The sequence below is a fragment of the Molossus molossus genome, unplaced genomic scaffold, assembly GCF_014108415.1.
Source record: "Molossus molossus isolate mMolMol1 unplaced genomic scaffold, mMolMol1.p scaffold_m16_p_24, whole genome shotgun sequence".
NCBI lineage: Eukaryota > Metazoa > Chordata > Mammalia > Chiroptera > Molossidae > Molossus > Molossus molossus.
The window spans coordinates 3,490,650-3,510,735 of record NW_023425360.1 but is presented as its reverse complement, the minus strand read 5'-3'; the positions used below and the strand labels follow the sequence as shown (position 1 = coordinate 3,510,735).

Genomic DNA, 20,086 nt, shown 5'->3' with positions numbered 1-20,086 from the left:
CCAGAGTCCTGGGAAGAACAGTACCACCACACTGGAGACCAGGTCTGGTTTGCATAGTCTGCACGTTTAATCACTTTAAAACCTCTAACATTATCTTGTGTCCATTAAATAGAACCAACAATGCTGGGCCTGTTTAAATTACAAGGAAAAAAAAAGTCACTGTGTACCAACCCAGTATCTTACAAAACCAGCTGGGCTGGCCACAAGGGGACGGAGAGGGGGCACCCCTGGACAGGTGGCTGGGTGCCAGGAGGGGCTAGGGGACAGAAAGAAGAGGGCTCCCAAACAGAAGGGGACTGATTGTCCTAATGGGAGGGGTGCAAAAGGCACGTCAGAAGAGCGGAACTTGGGGGGTCAGGGCAGGCCAGTGCTTTCTCCACTAGGGCACAGTGTTGGAGGGGGCACAGTGCCACCGCCTCCCCACCCCTGGCACTTGGAGAACCAGTGACCCATGAGCCCTTGGCACGACAAGCCCCATCTGAAACACGGACAACAGCCGCCGCTCCCACCGCAATCCCCATTTCCAAGGACCCCCTTGGCCAGCCTCCTCAGAACTTGGGGCTCAGCTACACCTCACTCTCCAGCGACATGCTGCAGCCCCCCACACCTCAGGGCCAGGGCAGCTGGGAGAACAGCAGGGTGTAAAGTGGGTGTGGGAAGATGGGTGGTCCAGCTGCTATCCCCATTAAAAATACAAAAAAAAATCAGCATCTAAAGTGAAATAATCACAGAGTGAAAATATATCCTCAAACAGCCCCTGAGATCCCCACAGGGGAAAGCAGCAACGGGTGGGAGGCGGGGAGGCCGGCTGGGCCACCGTCCCTCCCCACCACCCACCCAGGGGCTCCGGGACTGTGAGTGCCAACAGCCCAGGCAGCCCCGGGCTCAGAAAACAGGGACTTGGGCCCTGGCAGGAGGGGAGGGTGGTCAGGACGCCAGCGTGGGGCTCGGCTGGGCCAGCCTCGCTCAGCGGGCCGCCAGCTGTGGTGAGCAGACAGACACACACGTGCACACACCCTGGAAGCACCTGCCTCGCCTTGGTCCCTTCCTTCCATCACTGCTTCTGCCTGAGGCTCATCAGAGGTGGGGGATGGTGTCGGGGACACACAAGCCCTTGAAGAGGTGGCCTCCTCTCCTTCACATGTCCCTTGGTCAGCCTCCCTGCTACCTGGATGGGGACCATTATTGCTTCAGAGGGACAGGGAAGAGCTGCAATCGGGTCCGGAATCCCGAAAGAAGGGCCCCCCCCTTTGCTCCGCAGGGAACTCTGGCTGAGGCCTGGACAGCCTCGGAAAGCTGCCCTAAAGGTTTCACTCCTTCCCTCACACGGAGGGTGCTGGGGGCGGGGTGAGGCCCTCCCCTGCCCCCAAGCTGGTCCTGGGCCCCACCTCAGGCAGCCAGGAGGCCCAAGGGTAGGGTGGGCAGCCATCTCTGCCCCTCTTGCCTCCAGCTGGGGTCCAAACCCAGTCCCAAGATAAAAAAATACTTTGGTGAATTAAAAAGTGCCCGAGGAGGGGGAGGGCTTGCAGGGGCCGTGGCGGGCACTCGTCAGAGGATGCTCTGGTCTCTGATGAAGGTGGTCCTCTCGCCCCGGCCCTCATCCTCCTCCGAGTCTGACGGGCACTCCTGCCAGGCCTCAGGGGGCAGCCCCTTGTAGGAGATGAGGCCGCGGTCCATGGTGTACACCTTCACCCCCCGGAAGCTGAAGCCTGAGCGCAGCTGTAGGACCAGGAAGACAGTGATGAAGACCAGGACGATGAAGGCGCAGCTGAGACCGGCCACCACCTCAGGCAGGTGTGAGGGCAGCAGCCCTGCCCGGGGCTGTGGCTCCACCTCCACCTCGGGGGATGGCCGGGGCGGCGGCGGCGGCTGCTTCGGTGACTCTCGGCTGCTCTGGCTTTGCCGGGAGCATATCTGTTCCACAGGGTCCAAGACGGCATGGCTGGGGCAAGTGAGGCAGTCTGTGGGGGCCGGCCCCCGGCATGTGGCACACGAGGTGTGGCAGGGGGTGCAGACGCTGGCGCGGATGGTCTCCACGTCGTTCTCGGTGCTGTAGTGCGTACTGAGGACTTGTGGAGCGAAGCCCGGTGGGCAGTGCTGGACACAGCTCTTCTCGTGCAGGGAGAAGCCTTCCTCGCACACTGCAGGCACCAGAGAGAAGGCAGGTGTCAGCTACGCCGCCTGCGGCCACGGGCCCACGTGAGCCCCATGTCCCCCAGCCTCAGGTCCCAAGCCCCAAGGGGCCCCTTACTGACCCACACAAGCCTGGCTGGATGTGAGGGTCTTGCAGCCGCTGCTCTCGGGAGGTGTGGGCAGCCCCTCAGGGGCCGTGCCATAGAGCACGAGGGTGAACTTGGTCAGCGTCCCTGTTCCAAGTGGGGGAGGAGGCCAGAGTGAGCGGCACTGGGACCCGGCACCCAGACCCCAGTGACTCTCCTCCTCGGCCCGGGCCCTCGAGTGCCCCCATACCATAGTTGTTGGCTTCACTGGTGTTTTCAATCTCTAGGACCCACTCGCCAGAAGGGTCCTCATCCCAGGAATGGGTTGTCATGAAGGCCCAGTCATTAAACCCATCTGCAGAGTAGTCGTGTGGTCTGGGGGAGCAGGGTGCACAGAGCTAAGGACTTGGGGGACCCCAGGTGGGGAGCACCAAACCCACCACACATCCTCCCCCGGCAACACCAACCCCGCCGCTGGGCTGGAGACGCCTGTCGGCTCTGACTCCCAGCAGGCCAGACAGTCTCAACCAGAAGATTCTGAAAACGTGTGAGGGAAGGCACACGGCCATGGCGCTTGACCGGTGGAACCAGGGGTTTCTGCCACGTGGGGCAGTCCCACAGGACAAAGCCGCCCTCCCAAAATGCCAGCAGAGCCCTGCTGAGAGTCTTCGGTGCCATCAGGGCCGCGAGAGGGAGCGAGTGCGCACGGGCACGGGGAGAGGGCGGACCGCAGGGCAAGCACCTGGCAGCCAGCAGAGTGGAGCGCGTGCCCATGGGGCTGACCAGGTGGATGGCCAGGTCTCCACGGCGGTTATAGGACAGGGTGAGGCGCGCCTGAGCGTGCTCCAGCCGTGTGATGTAGCTGGACTCCCCTAGGCAGGCGGTCACAGCCTTCCGCACCTCCAGACGCTTCCCAATGTCCCTGTTCGGAGAGCACCGTGACAGTCCATCAGCCTAGCCCACAGGGACCCGAGGGTGCCCCCCGACACTCTTTGGTCCCACCCAGCCCCTCCCGGCCAGGGCTCCAACCCTCACTTGGGCTCAGTGAGGATGTCAATGATGCACTTCCGCTGGGGGGCCACCGTAGTCCAGTTCTGGGCCAAGGCCACCATGGCACCTGCGTCCAACAACCCGTAGCCATAGGAATGGCTCACTGTGGGGTAGGGAAGGTAGGGTTAGCTGGGAGGCACAGAATGCTCCCCGCCCACCCCGAATCCAGCCCACTGGGCCACCCTGCCCTCACCTTTCCGGCCCACACCATTGGTGGTCCAGTCATTAGCATTGAGGTGCGCTGGCTTTGAGGTCTGCACCACCAGGTGCTGCATGTCCCGCCAGGTGAGGTTCTTACTGCAGAAGAGGGAAGGAGAGGCTGGGCTCAGCCTCTTGGAGCAAAGGCTGGAGACCAAGGGCTGCCTGCAGAGGGCGCTGGTAGGGACAGGGCTCCCCTCCGCTCCACCACTTACTTGGCCTCCAGGGTGAGAGCGATGATGCCGGCTGCCAGGGGGGCAGAGGCGGAGGTGCCCGTGTGAGACTCGGTACACTTCTGCCGCAAATCAGTGGTCACCTGCCAGGAGAACGGTGAGTGGAGAGACCGCAGTGGCCACCTGTCTGCCCTCCCTGCACCACGGGTGGTGTGGCTCCCTAGGTCCCAGTGCTGCCTTGCTAGGGACAGGCCAACGCGTGGTCCCTTCTGGGCCTCGGTTTCTCAAGGAACAAGGAGATTGCACTCGAGACTGGAGATCATTAAGAGCAGCAATTGTTTTTATTTTAGTATTTATTTAAAAAATGTTTTTATTGATTTTTTAAAGAGAGAGAAAAGGCAAGAGAAATAGAAACATTGATGCGAGAGGGAGACATCCATCTGTTACCTCCTGCACGCCCCCTACGGGGGATCGAGCCTGAAACCCGGGCTTGTGCCCTGACCAGGAATGGAACAGGGACCTCTCAGTCCATAGGAACCGGGACCTCTCAGTCCATAGGACAACGCTCCATCCAGTGAGCCACACTGGCAGGGCTATTTATTTTTTAATACTCACCCAAGGACATATTTTTATTGATTTTTTAGTCAAGTTTTTTTTTTTTTTTTTATCCTCACCCGAGGACATTTTTCCATTTTTTTGTTCAGATAGAGTGATAGGGAGAGAGAGGAAGAGAGAGAGGGAGAGAAACATCAATGTGAAAGGGACACATCGAGTGGCCGCCACCCGCACGACCAACCAGGGCCGGGGACAAACTGCAACCGAGGTACATGCCCTTAGCGGGAACTGAACCCGGGTCTCTCTGGACCGCAGGCCGACACTCTAACCACTGAGCCAAACCGGCCAGGGCTATTTATTGATTTTTTAGAAAGAAAGGAAAGGAGAGACAGAAAAACATTGATGTGAAAGAGAAACATTGGTTGCCTCCCGTATGTACCCTGACCGGGAATCAACTCTGAAAACTTTTGGTACACAAGACACTATAACCAACCAAGCCACTGGCCAGGGCAAGAGCAATGATTGTTTTTAGGGAGAGTCTACATTTCTCAAGGGCTCCAGACAGCTAGCTAGCCCCCAAGAGTCTCAGAGAGCCCCCAGCTCCCATGCCATGACGCTGGAGCCACTATCGCCCAGCCCCGCGCAGGTGGGAAGCAGATGGGGCTGGGCAGAGCCAGCAAGCAGCCCGCTTCCCCAGCCCCACCGGAGTGAGACTCACGATCTGCTTCTCGTTCTGGTTGCCGCTGCTGTAGGTGGTGGCCAGTGTGGAGGAGCAGGCCTCGCTGTACCAGGGCACGTTGCCGAACTGCGTGGCACTGCTGATGGACAGCGTGTAGATGCTGTTGGTGTAGCCGTCGCAGTTGCAGCTGTCATGTTCCCGGCCCCCGTTCCCCGAGGCCCAGACAAAGATGGAGCCCAGCCCCCCGCGGCCCTGTGGACAGAGCAGGCTGGGGTCACTGGAGAACAGGACTTGGGAGAGGCTTGGTGGGAAGAGATGCGGCTGGAGACTGGGAAGGCTGGGGCCTCATTCTCAGGGACCCTCTATCCACCCTACTACCCCGTTCTCCTGGCTGAAACATGTCTGTCCCTACGCAAAGAAACAGACCTGGACCACCACCAAAAAACTCAGAGTGGTGATTCCAGGGGGTGGAATTATGCGTAATTTTAACTTGCTTTTCTCTTCTCCTGTCCTTCTAGTCCCTTAACATTTCAATAAACATGCTTTGTGTAAAATTTAAATTAAACCCAAGAATAAACAAACAGGAACAGAAAAACACAAGGAAGAAAAAGTTATGGAAAACCGAGAGCCCAGCTTGCCTGCAGAGGTTGGGCCTGGACCCCCACCTCACCTGGCTGACTCCCCGGAAGAAGGCCTCCTCGGCGAGGCGGGCCGGCCCATCCACAGTCTTGCCGTCATCCTCGGGGCCCCAGCTAGCGCTGTAGATGTGGATGTGGTTGGGGTTCAGGCCCAGCGAGCGTGCCTCTACCGCATCTGTCACCTCGCCATCCAGCATGCGTACCCCTGGCCACGGAGGGGTGCAGGGTGAGGGGTGCTGCATGGGTCCAGCTGCCAGGGGCACCTCCTGGGGCATACCCAGCCCTGCACCCAGAGGAAGGCAGTGGGGGAGAGAGGCTGGAGCTGGGAATCCTGGAGCCCTGATTCCGGGGTCTGACTCTTCCTCTCAAAGACAAGACCCAAGGAGGGGAAAAAAAGACAGCCCTGCCCTCCACCACACATTCTGGATCACGACATATTTCTGGGTTCCCAAAGGAGCATGGTCAACACCTGCCATGTAAGGACTCAGAATGGATGAGGAGGATGTGAAGTGACTCCCGCTGAGAAACACTCACCCGTCCCCAGCACAGGGCCACCAGCACTGTGGCTCAGCTCTCTGAGTTGCTAAGAACCTTCTAAGGAATAGCCACGTGGCCAAAAGGATCCACAGTGGGAAAGCGACAGGCACGGGCCGCATGAAAAGTGGGCAGAGGAAAACTCCCCCCCAAGGCCCCTCCCAGAGACGGTGGATGGTTAAGGCCTACACCCACCTCCAATTCGGGCATTGTAGGCTACACCCACGCCACAGACGCCGTTGTTGGCCACCGCAGCCACCTCGCCCGCACACCGAGTACCGTGTCTGCCAGGGCCAAAAGCACAGCATCAGTGCTGGACAGATCCCGGCAGATACAGCCTGGGGAGCAGAAGGGCCACCAAGCCCCTCCACCCATGACCTCTGTCCCATGTGGGAACACAGCTCCTCCCACACACTCCACTTGGCCTGTGACCACCTCCATTCCGACCAAACCCTTCTTCAGAGCCCCAGGGGGACCGGGACTGCAGGAGAGACGTCAGCCCGTCAGGCGGCACATGTGCGCTCTCAGGCTCAGCCCTACTTCTTCAGTGGAGGGACTGGGCAGAGGCAGAGGCTGGGGACTGCGGTTCTGACCTGTTGTCATTCATCTGTGTGTACCGAGGCTGTGGGTCAGGGTCCTGGTCGTTGACATCGAAACTGGCCCCAGGGTCCTGGGAAAGACATGGCCGTGGTCAGGAGCAGCCTAATCGCGTGGCAGAAGAGAACTGCCCTGGACGCCCTCCCCAAGGGTCGCTGCCCCACCCCTCTGGCTCACATAGTTGCCTGCCAAGTCCGGGTGGTTCTTCTCGATGCCGTCATCCAGGATGGAGACCACGATGCCACGCCCCGTGTAGCCCTGGGCCCAGGCCTCCTTCACGTTCAGGTCCCTCTGGGTGACACCGGACTGTGGAGACACCCATGCCCATGATCCCAGAACTCAGGTGAGTGGTTGACTGTGTGAAGTTAGGGTACCACCCCCAAACCTCCTTCTCCATCTGCCACTGCCCCTATAATGTCATAGCCGGTTGTCTGGGCACCATGAAGTGTGAAGAACTCTGGGAACGCACCCCCCCCACCCCACCCCCCGAGGCTTAGCAGGATGGGCTAGGGAGAGACGGCTCGGCAGACAGACAGAATGAGAAGAGGCCTCAAAGTCAGCCTCCCCACCAACGGGACCCCTCAGTGGACGGGTGGCTGCACCTGAAGAGAGGGACCCAGGGCCCATGGAGGCAACGTACCAGGTACCACTGCTGAGGAAATTTGGGGTCCGTGGGCTCCTGGTACAGGTCCCGTTTGGTCCGTCGCTTTGCTACTTGCTGTTCCAGCCACTGTACCTGTGAGGGGGTGAGGGAGATGGTGTGGGTGGAGGAGGGGGAGGGAGAGAGAGGCGCTCCTCAGAGCAGGAAGGGAAGGGCAGAGCAGGAGAGGCCAGGCTACACTCACTTGAGGTTCTCTCTGCAGCCGGCTGTGCCGCAGGCGGTGAGGCGATAGGGACCGCTTTGTCACAGCTCGATGCCAGAAGTGGTAATAGTCCCCGAAGATCTGCAACAGAGCAGGAAGACTGAGCTGGGCTTTCCATCTGCCAGTCCCCAGGGAGGCGGGGGATGGGAAGGGACACCAGGCTGCAGGGAGGCACACAATGGCAGGGGGTGGTGGGGCATCTGCTCCCAGGATGCAGCGACAAGGTGCAGGAGACTGCGGGGGACTGCCCCTCGCTGGGGTACACTGGTCCTCTGGGCAACTATGCCAGAGCCTAAGGCAGGGCGAGCCACCGCTCACACCCCTGACCGCCCAGAGTGTGCCCGAGAAGACAAGCACCTAGCCCCTATCCTCAATGCCAGAGCTCCTGCCCTCACCCGCCCGCCTCCCAAAATGCCTCAGGCCCAGGCCAGCAGGCGGGAAGAGCACCTACCTGGCCCTGGTTGAGGAAGCCATGCTTGCGTGCCAGGCGGTCAGCCACAGCCGGGCCTCCAGGGATGTGCACTGCCCAGGTGTTGGTGAAGACCTCCTGGCCATGGGCATCAGCCACCAGCAGGACCAAGGGTCCTGCTGCTGCTACCACCCATAGCAACCAGGGCCTCAGCTCCATGGGGGGGACAGGTGACTGGGACTGCGGAGCCCTCGTCTCCTTGGCCTAGTCACAGGGCCTCGGCTCCCGCGTGCCAACACACTGCCTGTGGCCCCGGGCTGACTGGCGGGGGCATGGGGCCGAGGCGGGCGGGGCTGTGGCGGGAGGATGCAGACTGCCGGCTCTGAGGGGGACAAGGGAGGAAAAGGGGAGAGAGTCAGTCCCACACAGGCATACCCCGAGACAGGGCTGAAGAGGGGCTGTGGGGGAAGGGGGTGAACTCGCAGCCCCCCAGGGTCCACACACCCGGCTCCCCAGCCTCTCTCCACACGAGAAGAAGGAAGTGGGATGAAGAATATCAAGGCCTGAGTCACTCGAAACAAGGGCAATGGGATAAATGCTCGCCAGAATCAAAGCTAAATAGATGGGTTACAAAGCAGTATGCACACTGATTCCATTTTGTTTTTTAGGAACTATTTATACATGTATATTTATATAGAACCACAAAACAAAATCTTGACAGACACACACTAAAATATTAACAATGGTTCTCTCAAGATGGTGAGACTCACGAGCGTTTTCTTCTTTGTGGCATGGTATGCCTTCCAAATTATATAGGTATATTTTATAAAGAAATAAAATGTGGGCTTTTTAAAGTGTCTTAATGGGTGACATCTACCCAGTTCACTAGGATTTCCTGGTTCAGCAAAGCAGCCTCAGCCCCAGAGTTATGTGCAAAGATGCACGGCCTCTGGAAGAAAAAGTGGGCAGCCCTAGGTGGGATGGGGGCTTTTCCCGCCTAAGCCCAGGGAGCACGATCCCTTCTCCTTCCGCTATGGCCCAGACCTTCGGCTACCATCAAAGTCAGAGGCCCAGGCTTTCTTTATTGTTTCCTGGGGACGCCTGGGCGCCCCAGCCCCGTCTTGCCTGGACCTGGAGGCCCCCGGGAGCACCCCCTGCTCGTTCCACACCCACCAGCCTTGCGTAATCAGAGAGGGGCAGCCAGGGCAAACACTGGCTGCTGAGCCAGGAGCACCAAGGTGAGGCTGAATCAATAGACCTCGTGTTGTTGTTCCTCCTTCAGCAAACAGTCATCGGGACCTCTCTGCCCGGGGCCACATAACTGTCCCCACAGAGAGCCCCTAATTAGCCAGAAGCCAAGCCCCCAGGTTGGAGAGAAGCTGGGTGAAGTCCCCGTGGGGCTGCAGAAGGTACCCTGTCTCAGTGCCAGGGCCTGCCCACAAGGCCCAGGATGCCCCCACCACTCCCATGGCCCAGCCCAACGGAGGCCACTCTGCCAGGCGGCAAAATGAAGCTCCTAGCTCGCCGAGGCCCTGGGAGCTAGGCAGGCGGGCTCACCACTGGGAACCCTTCACTTCTCCAGGGCTGCCCTCAGCCACAACCAGCCTTCCCAGCTACACTTCTGTTCCTGCCGCAGCCCTACCATGCAGGCTGGGGGGACACAACACACTGCCCCTGGAGTATTTTCAGTTTACACCAAAATAACCTGACAGCTGATGGCAGGAGGCATCCACAATGCAGCTCCTCACCCCGGAGAGGCAAAGTCCACAGGGTTGGAAGCCACAGCCCCAGGATGCCTTGAGTAGCCATGTTCCAGAAAACTGGTCTAAGCAATGGCTGGGTAGACAGACCTCTGGCCTTAGGGGGTGAAGGGACCCCAAGCCGCTCATTTAACAGAGGATATTGGGGCTCTGGGGACAGACAGATAAGAAAGAGGCCTCTTCTCCCCTTCCTGCTGTGTAGCTGCCTCTTGCGCCCAGATGTCACGCAAACTCACCCCCTGACCAGTGCTGTAGCCCTCCTGGAACTCCCAAACGAAGACCGGGTTCATCTTGGCCCGGCCCAGGTTCCAGCCAACTGTGGATGGAGTGGCAGCTGCTTGGCACTAACGGTGATTAACCAACTATTTAATTACCTTGCAGCACCCGGAAAGAAAACAGGCTTCAGACCTAGACGAACAATCCCGAGCAAGGGGATGCTTGTGCCCAATGTTCCCAGCCACGGCCGGGTGGATATGGCTTTCAGAGCCCCGAAGCCCCCCCGAGGCAGCCCTGCCTCAGCATCCTGGAGGGAGGGAGGACCCCCATTTCCCAAAAGAGCAGGCCCTGAGAACAATGAATGAATGGGCTTCTCCCCACCCCCGCCCGAGACTCTGACTCACCCTGAGTCCCAGTTCTTGCCCTATTCCTAGCCTCCCGTAATGCCCTCACATGGGACCCAGCTCCCGGCGGCGGCCAGAGAGTTGTGGGTGCTCTTCCTGGTTGTGTTCTCTCTCGTTCCCAGCCCCGGGAACCTCCGGAAACAGCCAGCCACTCCAAGGCACCCGCACTGAACCTACCCCCAGGTCCGGCTGCTGTTTCCCAGGCACTGGGGGTCGGGCCCGGACAGGGCTGCCTGGGGAAACTGGATCCCGTCTCTCCTTCCGGCCTCTCCCACCGAGCCAGGTCCTGTTACAGGCACTTTATAGAGGCGCCCCTGAAATTGTGACTCCCAGTCCCGGTCCACTCGCATTGGCTGTGCGCTCCTAGATAAGTCACTTCCTTTCTGAGCCTCAGTTTCCTTGACGGTAAAAACTGCTACCCCCGTGGTTTCCAAACTTTTTTTTTTTTTAAGCCACAGAATCATTCAGAAAAGAAAAAAAAAGAAAAAGCAAATCCTACGTGGAAGCTCCATGGTGACCCTGGGGCCACGGTGTGGAGCAGGCTCAGGCCGGACCACTGTCCTGTTCCGGGTCCGCACCTGGGCAGCAGCTGCCCAGCGCCCGCTAGGCCACAGCACCGACGCCCTCGCACTGTCCAAGTCCGGGGGTCCCCACGCCCCCTCCCCGGGAAGGAGGGTCGGCGATGGGGGGCAAGAAGTCGAGGTGGAGGGAGAGCAGGTCCGAGCTGACCGGCTGCTGTCAGACCGGCCGCCCCTCGGTCCGGCCACCCCGGGGCAGCCGGGGCCTCGGCCTGGCCTCGGGAGAGGCCGTCCCACAGCCTACCTGAGCCGACCTCCTGCCGCCGCGGGTCCCGCACCTGGGTCTCCGGCCGCCCAGGTGCGCGGGCGGGGCAGAGGCCCGGCCGGGAACACCCCCCGCCCCCCGACGGCAGCTCCTCCCTCCCGGGCGCGGAGGGGCGAGCGGCGGCGGCCCCCGGGGACCGGGGCGGGAGCGCCCGGCGCCTCTGGAATTCCCTCCCCATCCCGCCCTCGGCGGGGCCCCGCGGCGCTTCCTGAGGTCAGAGGGCTCGCCCGGCCCCGGCGGAAAAGTCCCGGCGCGGACAGGGCCGGGGCCGCGGCGGCGCGCGCTCAGGTGGGCTCCTCCGGCCGAGGCCCGGCCCGGCGGCTCCCCGGGGCCCGGCGCCCGCTCCCCAGGCCCCGCGCCCTCGCCGCTTACCTTGGGGAGCCCGGGCGGGGAAACTTTTCCAGGCGAGCGCCGCGGCGGCTCGGGCGCCCCTCGGCCGAGCGGAGAGCCCGGCGGCGGGGCCTGGGCTCCGCGCGCTCCCCGCGCCCGGCAGCGGCGTCACCGCGCGGAGGCGGGCGGCGCGGCGGCGCGGCCTCGGCCCGGCCGGCGAGCAGGGCAGGGCTCGGCCTGGGCTCGGGCTCCGGCGCGGGCGGGGGCAGCGGCCGGGCCGCGGCGGCGCGGCTTGTTTACTCCGGCCGCTGTCAGCGGCTGCGGCGGCCCCGGCTCCTCCTCCTCCGCCGCCGGCCCCTCCCCCGCGCGGCGCCACCTCCGCGCTCCCGGCCGCCGCCGTCTCCGTCCCGCCGCCCGCGCCGCCCATGCCGCCGTGGCCCGCGCTCGGGCCGGGGCGCCGCGCCGCCGCCTTCCGGGGCGCCCACCGCCCGCGGCTCCCGGCCACGGCGGGTAGGGAGCGGGTCGGGGATTCCGGAGCCCCCGCGGGCGCCCGCGCGTGCCCAGGCCGCACCACGCGTGCCCGGGCCGGCTCCTCGCGCCGCGCGCTCCCCCGGCCGGAGGCGCGCAGACCCGAACTCGGAGCCCGCGTCCCGGGCCGGGAAGGGCTTGAGGACCTGTCGCTCGGCGCCCGGCCTCGGCTGGGGCCTGGGGTAGTTGACCCCTCGCCCCGCTTCCCTCTCTGGAGCTGTGAATCCGAGCCTGACCCGTCAGTGCCCCGGGCCCGGCCCTGGGCACCCACCTGGGACCGGACCTCCCCACCTCAGGACCTTCTGCAAGAAGAGCCAGGATGGCATTTGGACCTGTTCTCTGTGTCGCCAGGCGGATACGCAGAACAAGAAGCCCACTGCTGGGCACCTGGCCAGGCCCTTTACACGATCGCCTTCTTATGTACATGATTTAGTCCACATGACCCTTTCAGGATGGCATTGACCCCATTGCACAGATGAGGAAACTGAGGTATGCACAGTTTAAATGATGTGTCCACGTTCCCGAGCTGCCAGGCCGCAGAGCCTGGGAGAACTGTGTGTGGCTTTAGCAGAGCCTGGATCCCAGTACTTGCAACATCCCCGCCAACTCCGCTCACTCCCTGGGTCCCTGCCCTAGAAAACGTCTGCGCCACTTGGCCAGGCTGCCCCTGCTTGAGCTGTGCAAGAAAAGAGGGGAAGTGTGGCCAACGGCTCCCCAGGCTAGGTTATTCCAAGGTCGCAGAGCAGTCTCTTCCCACCCCTTCCTGTGCACGGAGAGATAACCTGGCAGCACAGTGTTACCCCGTGGCCTCCTTAACACAGGCTTGGGGATAACGACAAAAATGAACACGGCCCAGGGCTTACTAGGAGCCAGGTGCTGTTCTAAGCTCTTTCCCTGGAACTCCTTTCTTCCTGACTACCAGCCCCAGGACATGGATGTAATATATTTCCTTTAGGTACCTTTTAGGTATCATTCTAGATTTTACACAGGATGAGACCGGGGCCAGAGAGGTTAAGTGATATTCCTAAGAACTCAACTATGTGACAAATCAACCAGCAAACCTGAGGTCAAATCCCTACTGCATTATTTTCTGCCACCTTAGACACACATAACTTAATATTTAAGCCTCAATGTACCCCTCTAAAATGGAGATAATGGCCCTGGCCGGTTTGGCTCAGCCGTTAGAACGTCGACCTGCGGTCCTGAGAGACCTGGGTTCGGTTCCCGCTAAGGGCGCGTACCTCGGTTGCAGTTTGTCCCCGGCTCTGGTTGGTCGTGCGGGTGGCAGCCACTCGATGTGTTCCTTCACGTCGATGTTTCTCTCTCTCTCTCTGTTCCTCTCTCTCCCTCTCACTCTACCTGAACAAAAAAATGGGAAAATGTCCTCAGGTGAGGATAAAAAAATAAAAATAAATAAAAATAAATAAAATAAAATGGAGATAATGTTCAGTTAATGGGGTAAGGTACCATTGGGGCACCCTTACAAATGCTGCAAAAACCAGAAACTTGGGGAAGCTGAGCTGGGAGAGAAAACTGGGGGTGGGAGCTTTCCCCAACAAGGGACTGACTCTTAGGGTCCACTGTGGGGTAGCCTCCACCAGCACCAGCCACTGGGGAGAGAACAATACTTCTGCAGTCAGACCCAGTGAGGCAGGAAGTGAGTCACAGTTCTTCCTCAGTCTGAGCAAGAGAACCCCATTGAGGGGAAATTCAGACAGGGCTGGCCCCATCTATCCTTGGAGTCTTCCAGTGCCCTTTCCACTTGTCTTCTGACCTAGAAGAAAGGTCAAGCCAGACAAAAAGCAATACTGGCCGCCTCTAGGTGCCCCACCCATCCGGGAGGCTGGCCCCAGGAGAGCTTCACTGGAACCAAGGGGGAAGAGGAGGCACTGAACTGCCCTCCTGCCTTTGGCACAGAGTGCAGAAATCTTGAAGCTGTTGCTCAGAGGTGCATCATTGAGGGGAGGAGAGAGGAAGGGAGAGGAGATGGTTGAGCAAGTGAGCACCTGTCCTTGCCTTGCCCAGAGCTTCTCCACCTTCATCCCTCTCCTATTTTAGGGTTTCACATGCGATTGTATTTTACAATTCTGTCGTTAAAAAGAGGGTGAAAGCACCCAGCCGGTGTGGCTCAGTGGTTGAGCGTTGACCTATGCACCAAGAAGTCGCTGGTTCGATTCCTGGTCAGGGCCCAGGCCCAGGTTGTGGGCCCGATCCCCAGTGGGGGGCATGCAGGAGGCGGGCAATAGATATTCTCTCTCACCGATGTTTCCATCTCTCCCTCCCTCTCTCCCTAAAAATAAAGAAAAACAATTTTTTTTTTAAAGAGGGTGAAAGCCATTCTCCTTGAGACCCCCTCTGGAGAGAGTCTCAGCTTGCTTCAGTTGGTGACTTCTGGTCAACTCAGTCCTTCATCTCATTAGAACAAGTCCTGCCATATCCATATCACAGGCCTTAAGGCCCGAGGGAGTTAAGTCCCCTGGAGCCCAGGTCTCCTAACTTAGGGCCTTAACAGCCCTACTGACCTCTGGATCACAATTTATTAGTTCTACTCAGCAGCCAACAGGATGGGGTGCCATGTGACAAAAGCCACTACCCAGTTAAATCAGTCACCCTCACCACAAGCATTCCCAGTGTCCCTGTGGAATGCTTTTGGGGGTCCCCTTTTCTCAAAACCTCCTCCCCACTCTCAGGCACCCCAAACAAAGCCTTCGGCAGCAGCGCCCACACCCGGTTTTCATCAAAATGTCTACAGCACATCCATACATGCATAGAAGGTCACACAACAAAATTTAATTGTTTTCTCTAAAAGGGTGGGATTTTCAAGCTTTCTGTTTTCTTTTTACTTACATGTATTTTCAGGAGTGTCTACAATAACCTTTGTAGTAAAGTAACAAAACCTTGAAGTCATGCAAAGTGGAGTAAGACATGCCCATACTTCACCATTCCAGCTCCATACACCTGGGGTCCCTCCTGAGTGCTATTGGGCAACAGCCAGGCTCCTCCTAGCCAACATGGGGCAAGGCCCTGCCAGTTCTAGCTAAACCACTTTAGGAAGGCCTCCTTTATACGACAGGCAAACAGGGTGTCTGTGGGTGTGGGGAGGAGCTAGAAGTGATTTGGTGGTGAAATAGCTGGTCCCCCTGGGACAGGATCCCAGCAGGGCCAGTCCTCATTTTCCTAGTAACTGGGGTGGATCTGCACTTACCTTTCACCAGCTGGTTCTGCCAAATAACACTCTCTGATTGGTTTAATGGCTCCCTTCTCTGTCTTCTGCCTTGCCTTCAGTAGCTAGCCAGTGCTAACCACGATTGGGCACCTAATAGGTACATTGGGTGCAATCTAATCTGACAGACATTCATTGAGCGCCTACTGTGTACTGGGCCCTGGTGTCTCAAGCTGAGGCCCTTAGAAATTGTTCTTGGAAACCAGCAGGCAAGTCCCAGAGAGCTGGAAAGAGGTACCTGAGATGGCCAGGATCTTCCTGAATCTGTCCTACCATGTGGCCTTGCAGCTCTAACGACCTCTGCCTTTCCTTCTCCCTCTTGACCCAGAAAAGTAAAGCAGTCATTATCATGACTTCTCGTTAACTTTTCTAGTTAGTTCTGGCATCTGGAAGGGGTTTCTCAACCTCAGCACACTGGCATTTTGGGCTGGATCACTGTTTTTTCATGGGGCTGTCCTGTGCATGTTTAGCAACATCCTTGGTCTCTAAACACAAGGTAGGTGCCAGTAGACCCCAACCCCTATTAGGACAATAAAAAATGTCCCCAGCCTTGGCCAGATTGGCTCAGCAGTTAGAGCGTTAGCCCGCGGACCAAAGAGTCGTGGGTTCAATTCCAGTCAAGGGCACGTACCTCAGTTGCCGTTCATCCCCGGCCCTGGTCGGGGTCGTGCAGCAGGCAACAGGTTGATGTGTCTCTCTCACATCTATGTTTCTCTCTCTCTCTCTCCCTCCCTCCCACTCTATCTGAAGATAAATAGAAAAATATCATCGGGTGACGATTAAAAAAAAATGTTCCCAGACCTGGCCAAATGCCCCCCGTGGGGCAAAATCACCCCCAGCTGCGAACCATTGATCCAGGGTGAGGAATGGGAATGGTGCGGAGGTGGGTGGTGTACCACCTTCGAGGCCCCCAGGAGTGGCCTTCTGGGAACTACGCACCACACCGCGACAGCTGGCAGTGAGGGAGAAACTCCCAAACCCCAAACCGCCAGGCATAGCAGTGCAACAATGGGTCCATTTAGTGTTCGGAGCAAACAGTCATATGTCTCTCCATGCCATCTGAGGACATGGCTTTCAGTAACGTTAATGATCATGCTGAACCAAGCAGAGGAACAATCACGTTGATCACACTGTTTACAAGGTGGGGAAGTGGGTGAGACAGCCTCGCATTCAATGTGTGTTTAGAAGGCAGATCGGTGGCTGCTGGGGAGGGGGGCAAGAGGTGGGAGGAACCCCCTGGGAGTGATGGATATGTTCATTATCTAGACTGTGGTGAGGGTTTCATGGGTGTATGCGAACGTCAACACAGATCAAGCTGTACACTTTAAATATGCGCAGTTTACAGTGTGTCAATCATACCCCCAACAAAGCTGTTTTGAAAATATATTTGTTCAAAGTTTTAGTGCCTGAAAGACATTATTTTGAAAATTTACTAATGTGAGGTTGCCCATTTCTTGACTGTGCCAGATAAAGATGGTGTGTCAGGAGGGGTTTACTGCAATATTTTTTTTAAAAAAAAGAGAGAGAGAGAAAACAGGAGAAAATGACTGTGGACCTCAAGGCTGACCCGAGACAAGAGGAAAAGGGGTGTCACGTTGGGCCCAGGCCTTCCCCACGAAGCCAGCGAGTCTGCCCACAGCTAGAGGCAGCATCAGAGAGTTTTTCCGTTGGATGATGCTATCAAACCAACCTGTCTGGAACGCTATTATCAGGGGGTTGGGAAAATAAAATAACAAATGTATTGCTGGCTGTCAGGGAAGGAACAAATGATTCTGGAAATTACAGGCTCCTCCACTAACAAACACTGCTAGGAAAAAAGTCAGTCAGTACCTGCAGGAGGGCGGGTACCATCCCTTAGTGGGGCATGGTGCGCACACCTGGGGAACAGGCCGCCCCGTGCTACCTGCACATTAAAGGCGCCAGCACTGCTTGTGCCCGAGGGGCTGCACTTGGCAGAGAGGGTGCCAGAGATGCCAGGTGAGAGAGCTGTGGGTGGCCACAGTGAGGGGCCTCTCACTGACAGATGGAGTGCGTTTCAGCTGAAGGAGACCTCCACCGAAGTTTCCAGGCGCCCCTGAGTGAGGCTGGGGAACAAGGAGAGGGCTTGTGAAGGGGTAAGTTATGTGTGACAATAAAACCTCTGTGGAGGGTTGACTGTGCACCAGGCATTTCATTCATTCATTCCTCAGACGTTGACGGTACCTGCTGGGTGCAGACCTCCTCCAGGGCTCCAGTTGTGGTGACAGAGACAGACGACGGCAACATAAACCAATTTATAAGAGAAGTTCAGGTCATCGGAAGTACTCTGGAAAAAAATCATAAGGAGGGTGACGTGCTAGTGCCTGGGGCAGTCCCTTGGGTGGGATTCTGGAAGGAGGTGATATTTGAGCTGAGGCTCAAGCAAGAGGCAAAAGTGTGAAGACTTGAGGTGTGAAGAGAGGGCTTACAAGGCAAGGACACCAAGAGGATCCAGGCCTGGTGTGTGAGCTTGTGCACTTGGAGAGCAGACATTTCTCAAAGCGGGGTGGGAGAGGGCAAGGGTAGGGAGAGATGACATGAGAGGGGCAGGCAAGGGCCAGATCATGGAGCATGTGGCCGGCCGGTCAGGGTGATGAATTAAATTCTCAGAGCAGTGGACAGTCTTTGCAGAATTTCACTAATTTACCCTTTTAAAAGGTCCCCCTGATGACCGTGGGGAGAAGATGCATAGGGGGTACAGCCCTGTGCAGGAGGCACCGTTAATGACCTTCCTGTGTTACATGGTAGATGAGGGCCCAGCGTGGAGAAATACAGTGACTTTCATGACCCAGTAAGTAGGCGTGTGGGCTCCTGAGCAGACCTGGGAAGGACGGGGTGCCACACGTTGCCCTGGGAAGCTGGAGCCTCCGCAGGCTGAGAGTCCTGGGGTCCTACTGTCCAACTGCTTGGGTGGGCTCAGGTGTTTCTCCCTAAACTACACCTGCTCGGGCATCTTTACTGGGAAACTTGGCAATAAGGAATGCTTTGAGTTAACCGTTAAAACTCACGGAGAGTTCACTCATTCCATCTCAGGCACTATGCTAAGCACTTTACGCTGATGTCCTAATTTACGGCTCCTAACGACACTGAGACAGGCACGATGATTCTCCCCACTTTACAGATTAAGAAACAGACCTAGAGAGCGTGCTGGGAAGTTGTAAGATGACCCAGGATTTGAAGGTGGGGAGTGAGAATGGAAAGCTTTCTGCCTCCAGAAGAGGGAGAACTATGGCTGAATCAGCCATCAGTTCCCTTAGGTGTTATTACGTGGGCAGCTCTGCTCTGATTCACAATTGTCTTCTTGGAAAAGGCTGTTCACCTGCAACCTCCCAGTCGTCCTGGCTGATATTTCTATACCGTGTGGTCCAGACCTGCCCGTTCCCTACACCAACCTTGTGGGCCGTGGTCCAGTGTGCAGGGTCCCAACCCAGCCCTGGGCTCAAGTCCAGCTCTGAAACTCCCTTGAATGCTCCCTGTCCCTGTGCAAATTACTTAACCTCCTGGGGCCTCAGTTTCCTCATCTGTAAAATGGGGTACAAGCTACGCAGCTCATCAGGTGATATCTATAAAGGACTCAGCACAGCACCCGGCCTGTGACGATGACCACTGGGGATCAGGTTTCACCCTCCTTCCTTCCAAGACAGGGATGTTCTTCCAGGGATTGGCCATGGTGGCCTTTCTAACTCTTCCTCATTGGCCTAAACCCAGGCTTTCATGGATTAAATCTCTGCCCTCACTGCGGCTCTTCCTTTGGGGCTGTTAGGTTTTTGTTTTTTCTTAGATAGAGCTGCCAGCCTCCCTACATGTAGCCTGTGGTGTGGCCCAGGAGGTGCCTGTACCTATTTTGTAAGCTATCTGCTCCTTTGATCTCTTGCTTCTAAGGACGGAGGTCAACATAGTCCTTCCTCTGTGATAGTGCTTCCCAACTTGTTCACTTCATGACATGCAGAATATGTGGGCAGCTGGATGGGGCAAATGAACCAGGATGGTGGAGGCTGGCAGGACCTTGTTGGCAGCTGCCGCCCCACACACTGATGCCTGTTTGGGGCTGGAGGCTCTAGAACCCATTTCACACACACTAGTGGGCAGTGCTTTCTAAGGGGTGCCTGGCAGTCTGGCCACATGGGCACTGGTGGCTGTCCTGTCTCCCAGGGCCACATCCTTGTGCTTGCTAAGTTTCTTCTCACAGAGTTTTGGCAACACTGGTCTTCCTGACCTTCTCATTTTTCAGAAGAAATACTTTCCAGGTAGTATTCTAGGGATATGTTCTCCTGGGAAGCAACAGGGCTCTTTATCCCTGACAGTGGGTCTCTAACCTGAGCCTCCTTCAGTCCTCTTACAGGAAAAAGATTTCTGCAACCTCCCCAGCTGAGTGAGATGAAAGAGTTCTGTTAGTCTAGGTATACAGCCGTGCAGCCATCCGCCCAAAATGATTCAAAGGTCAAAACCATAGAGAAAAAACACACGAAGCAATCTTGCTCTGACCTCTGGCTCCTTCTATGTGGTTCTCCTCCACACTTGAGTATCAATACTTCTTCTATCTGATTGATCTCTCCAGTGCTCATTTCTGCAAAAAAAGAAAAAAATTGTATATATGTACATTTACCTCTCTATTCTTTTGTTGGTTGTTGTTAATCCTCGCCCGAGGATATTTTTCCACTGATTTTTTAATTTTTTTTTTTTTATCCTCACCTGAGGACATTTTTCTATTTTTTTTTTTGTTCAGGTAGAGTGGGAGGGAGAGAGGAAGAGAGAGAGAAACATCGATGTGAAAGGGACACATCGAGTGGCTGCCACCCGCACGACCAACCAGGGCCGGGGACAAACTGCAACCGAGGTACATGCCCTT

The 20,086-nt window shown here is 57.5% G+C and overlaps 1 protein-coding gene across 3 annotated transcripts; it reads right to left on the bottom strand.

Annotated features, from left to right (window-relative positions):
- Positions 1-43: 43 nt before the first annotated feature.
- FURIN (furin, paired basic amino acid cleaving enzyme) lies at positions 44-11,571 on the bottom strand. 3 transcript variants are annotated; one of them, XM_036277827.1, is made up of 16 exons: positions 11,511-11,571; positions 7,958-8,297; positions 7,489-7,587; positions 7,284-7,379; positions 6,821-6,949; positions 6,640-6,716; positions 6,242-6,330; positions 5,545-5,717; positions 4,914-5,126; positions 3,683-3,783; positions 3,463-3,566; positions 3,255-3,372; positions 2,962-3,141; positions 2,470-2,594; positions 2,256-2,366; positions 44-2,141 (listed from the first exon to the last, which is right to left on the bottom strand). In XM_036277827.1, the coding sequence occupies exons 2-16, from the start codon at positions 8,132-8,134 to the stop codon at positions 1,549-1,551; spliced, it is 2,385 nt and encodes a 794-aa protein (XP_036133720.1). In that variant the 5' UTR covers positions 8,135-8,297; positions 11,511-11,571; the 3' UTR covers positions 44-1,548. The 3 variants fall into 3 exon arrangements, with proteins under 3 accessions (XP_036133720.1, XP_036133717.1, XP_036133718.1); XM_036277824.1 differs by lacking the exon at positions 11,511-11,571 and having other exon boundaries at positions 6,821-6,967; positions 7,958-8,293; XM_036277825.1 differs by lacking the exon at positions 11,511-11,571 and having other exon boundaries at positions 6,821-6,961; positions 7,958-8,293.
- Positions 11,572-20,086: the final 8,515 nt, after the last annotated feature.

What these genes read in the sequence shown, in the direction of transcription:
- FURIN (XM_036277824.1), bottom strand. Translation starts at nt 8,134, where the DNA reads ATGGAGCTGAGGCCCTGGTTGCTATGGGTGGTAGCAGCAGCAGGACCC. An exon ending in GGCTGCAGAGAGAACCTCAA is followed by an intron (nt 7,380 to 7,488) that starts GTGAGTGTAGCC and finishes ACCCCCTCACAG; the next exon opens with GTACAGTGGCTGGAACAGCA. An exon ending in TTCCTCAGCAGTGGTACCTG is followed by an intron (nt 6,968 to 7,283) that starts GTACGTTGCCTC and finishes CTGGGATCATGG; the next exon opens with GCATGGGTGTCTCCACAGTC.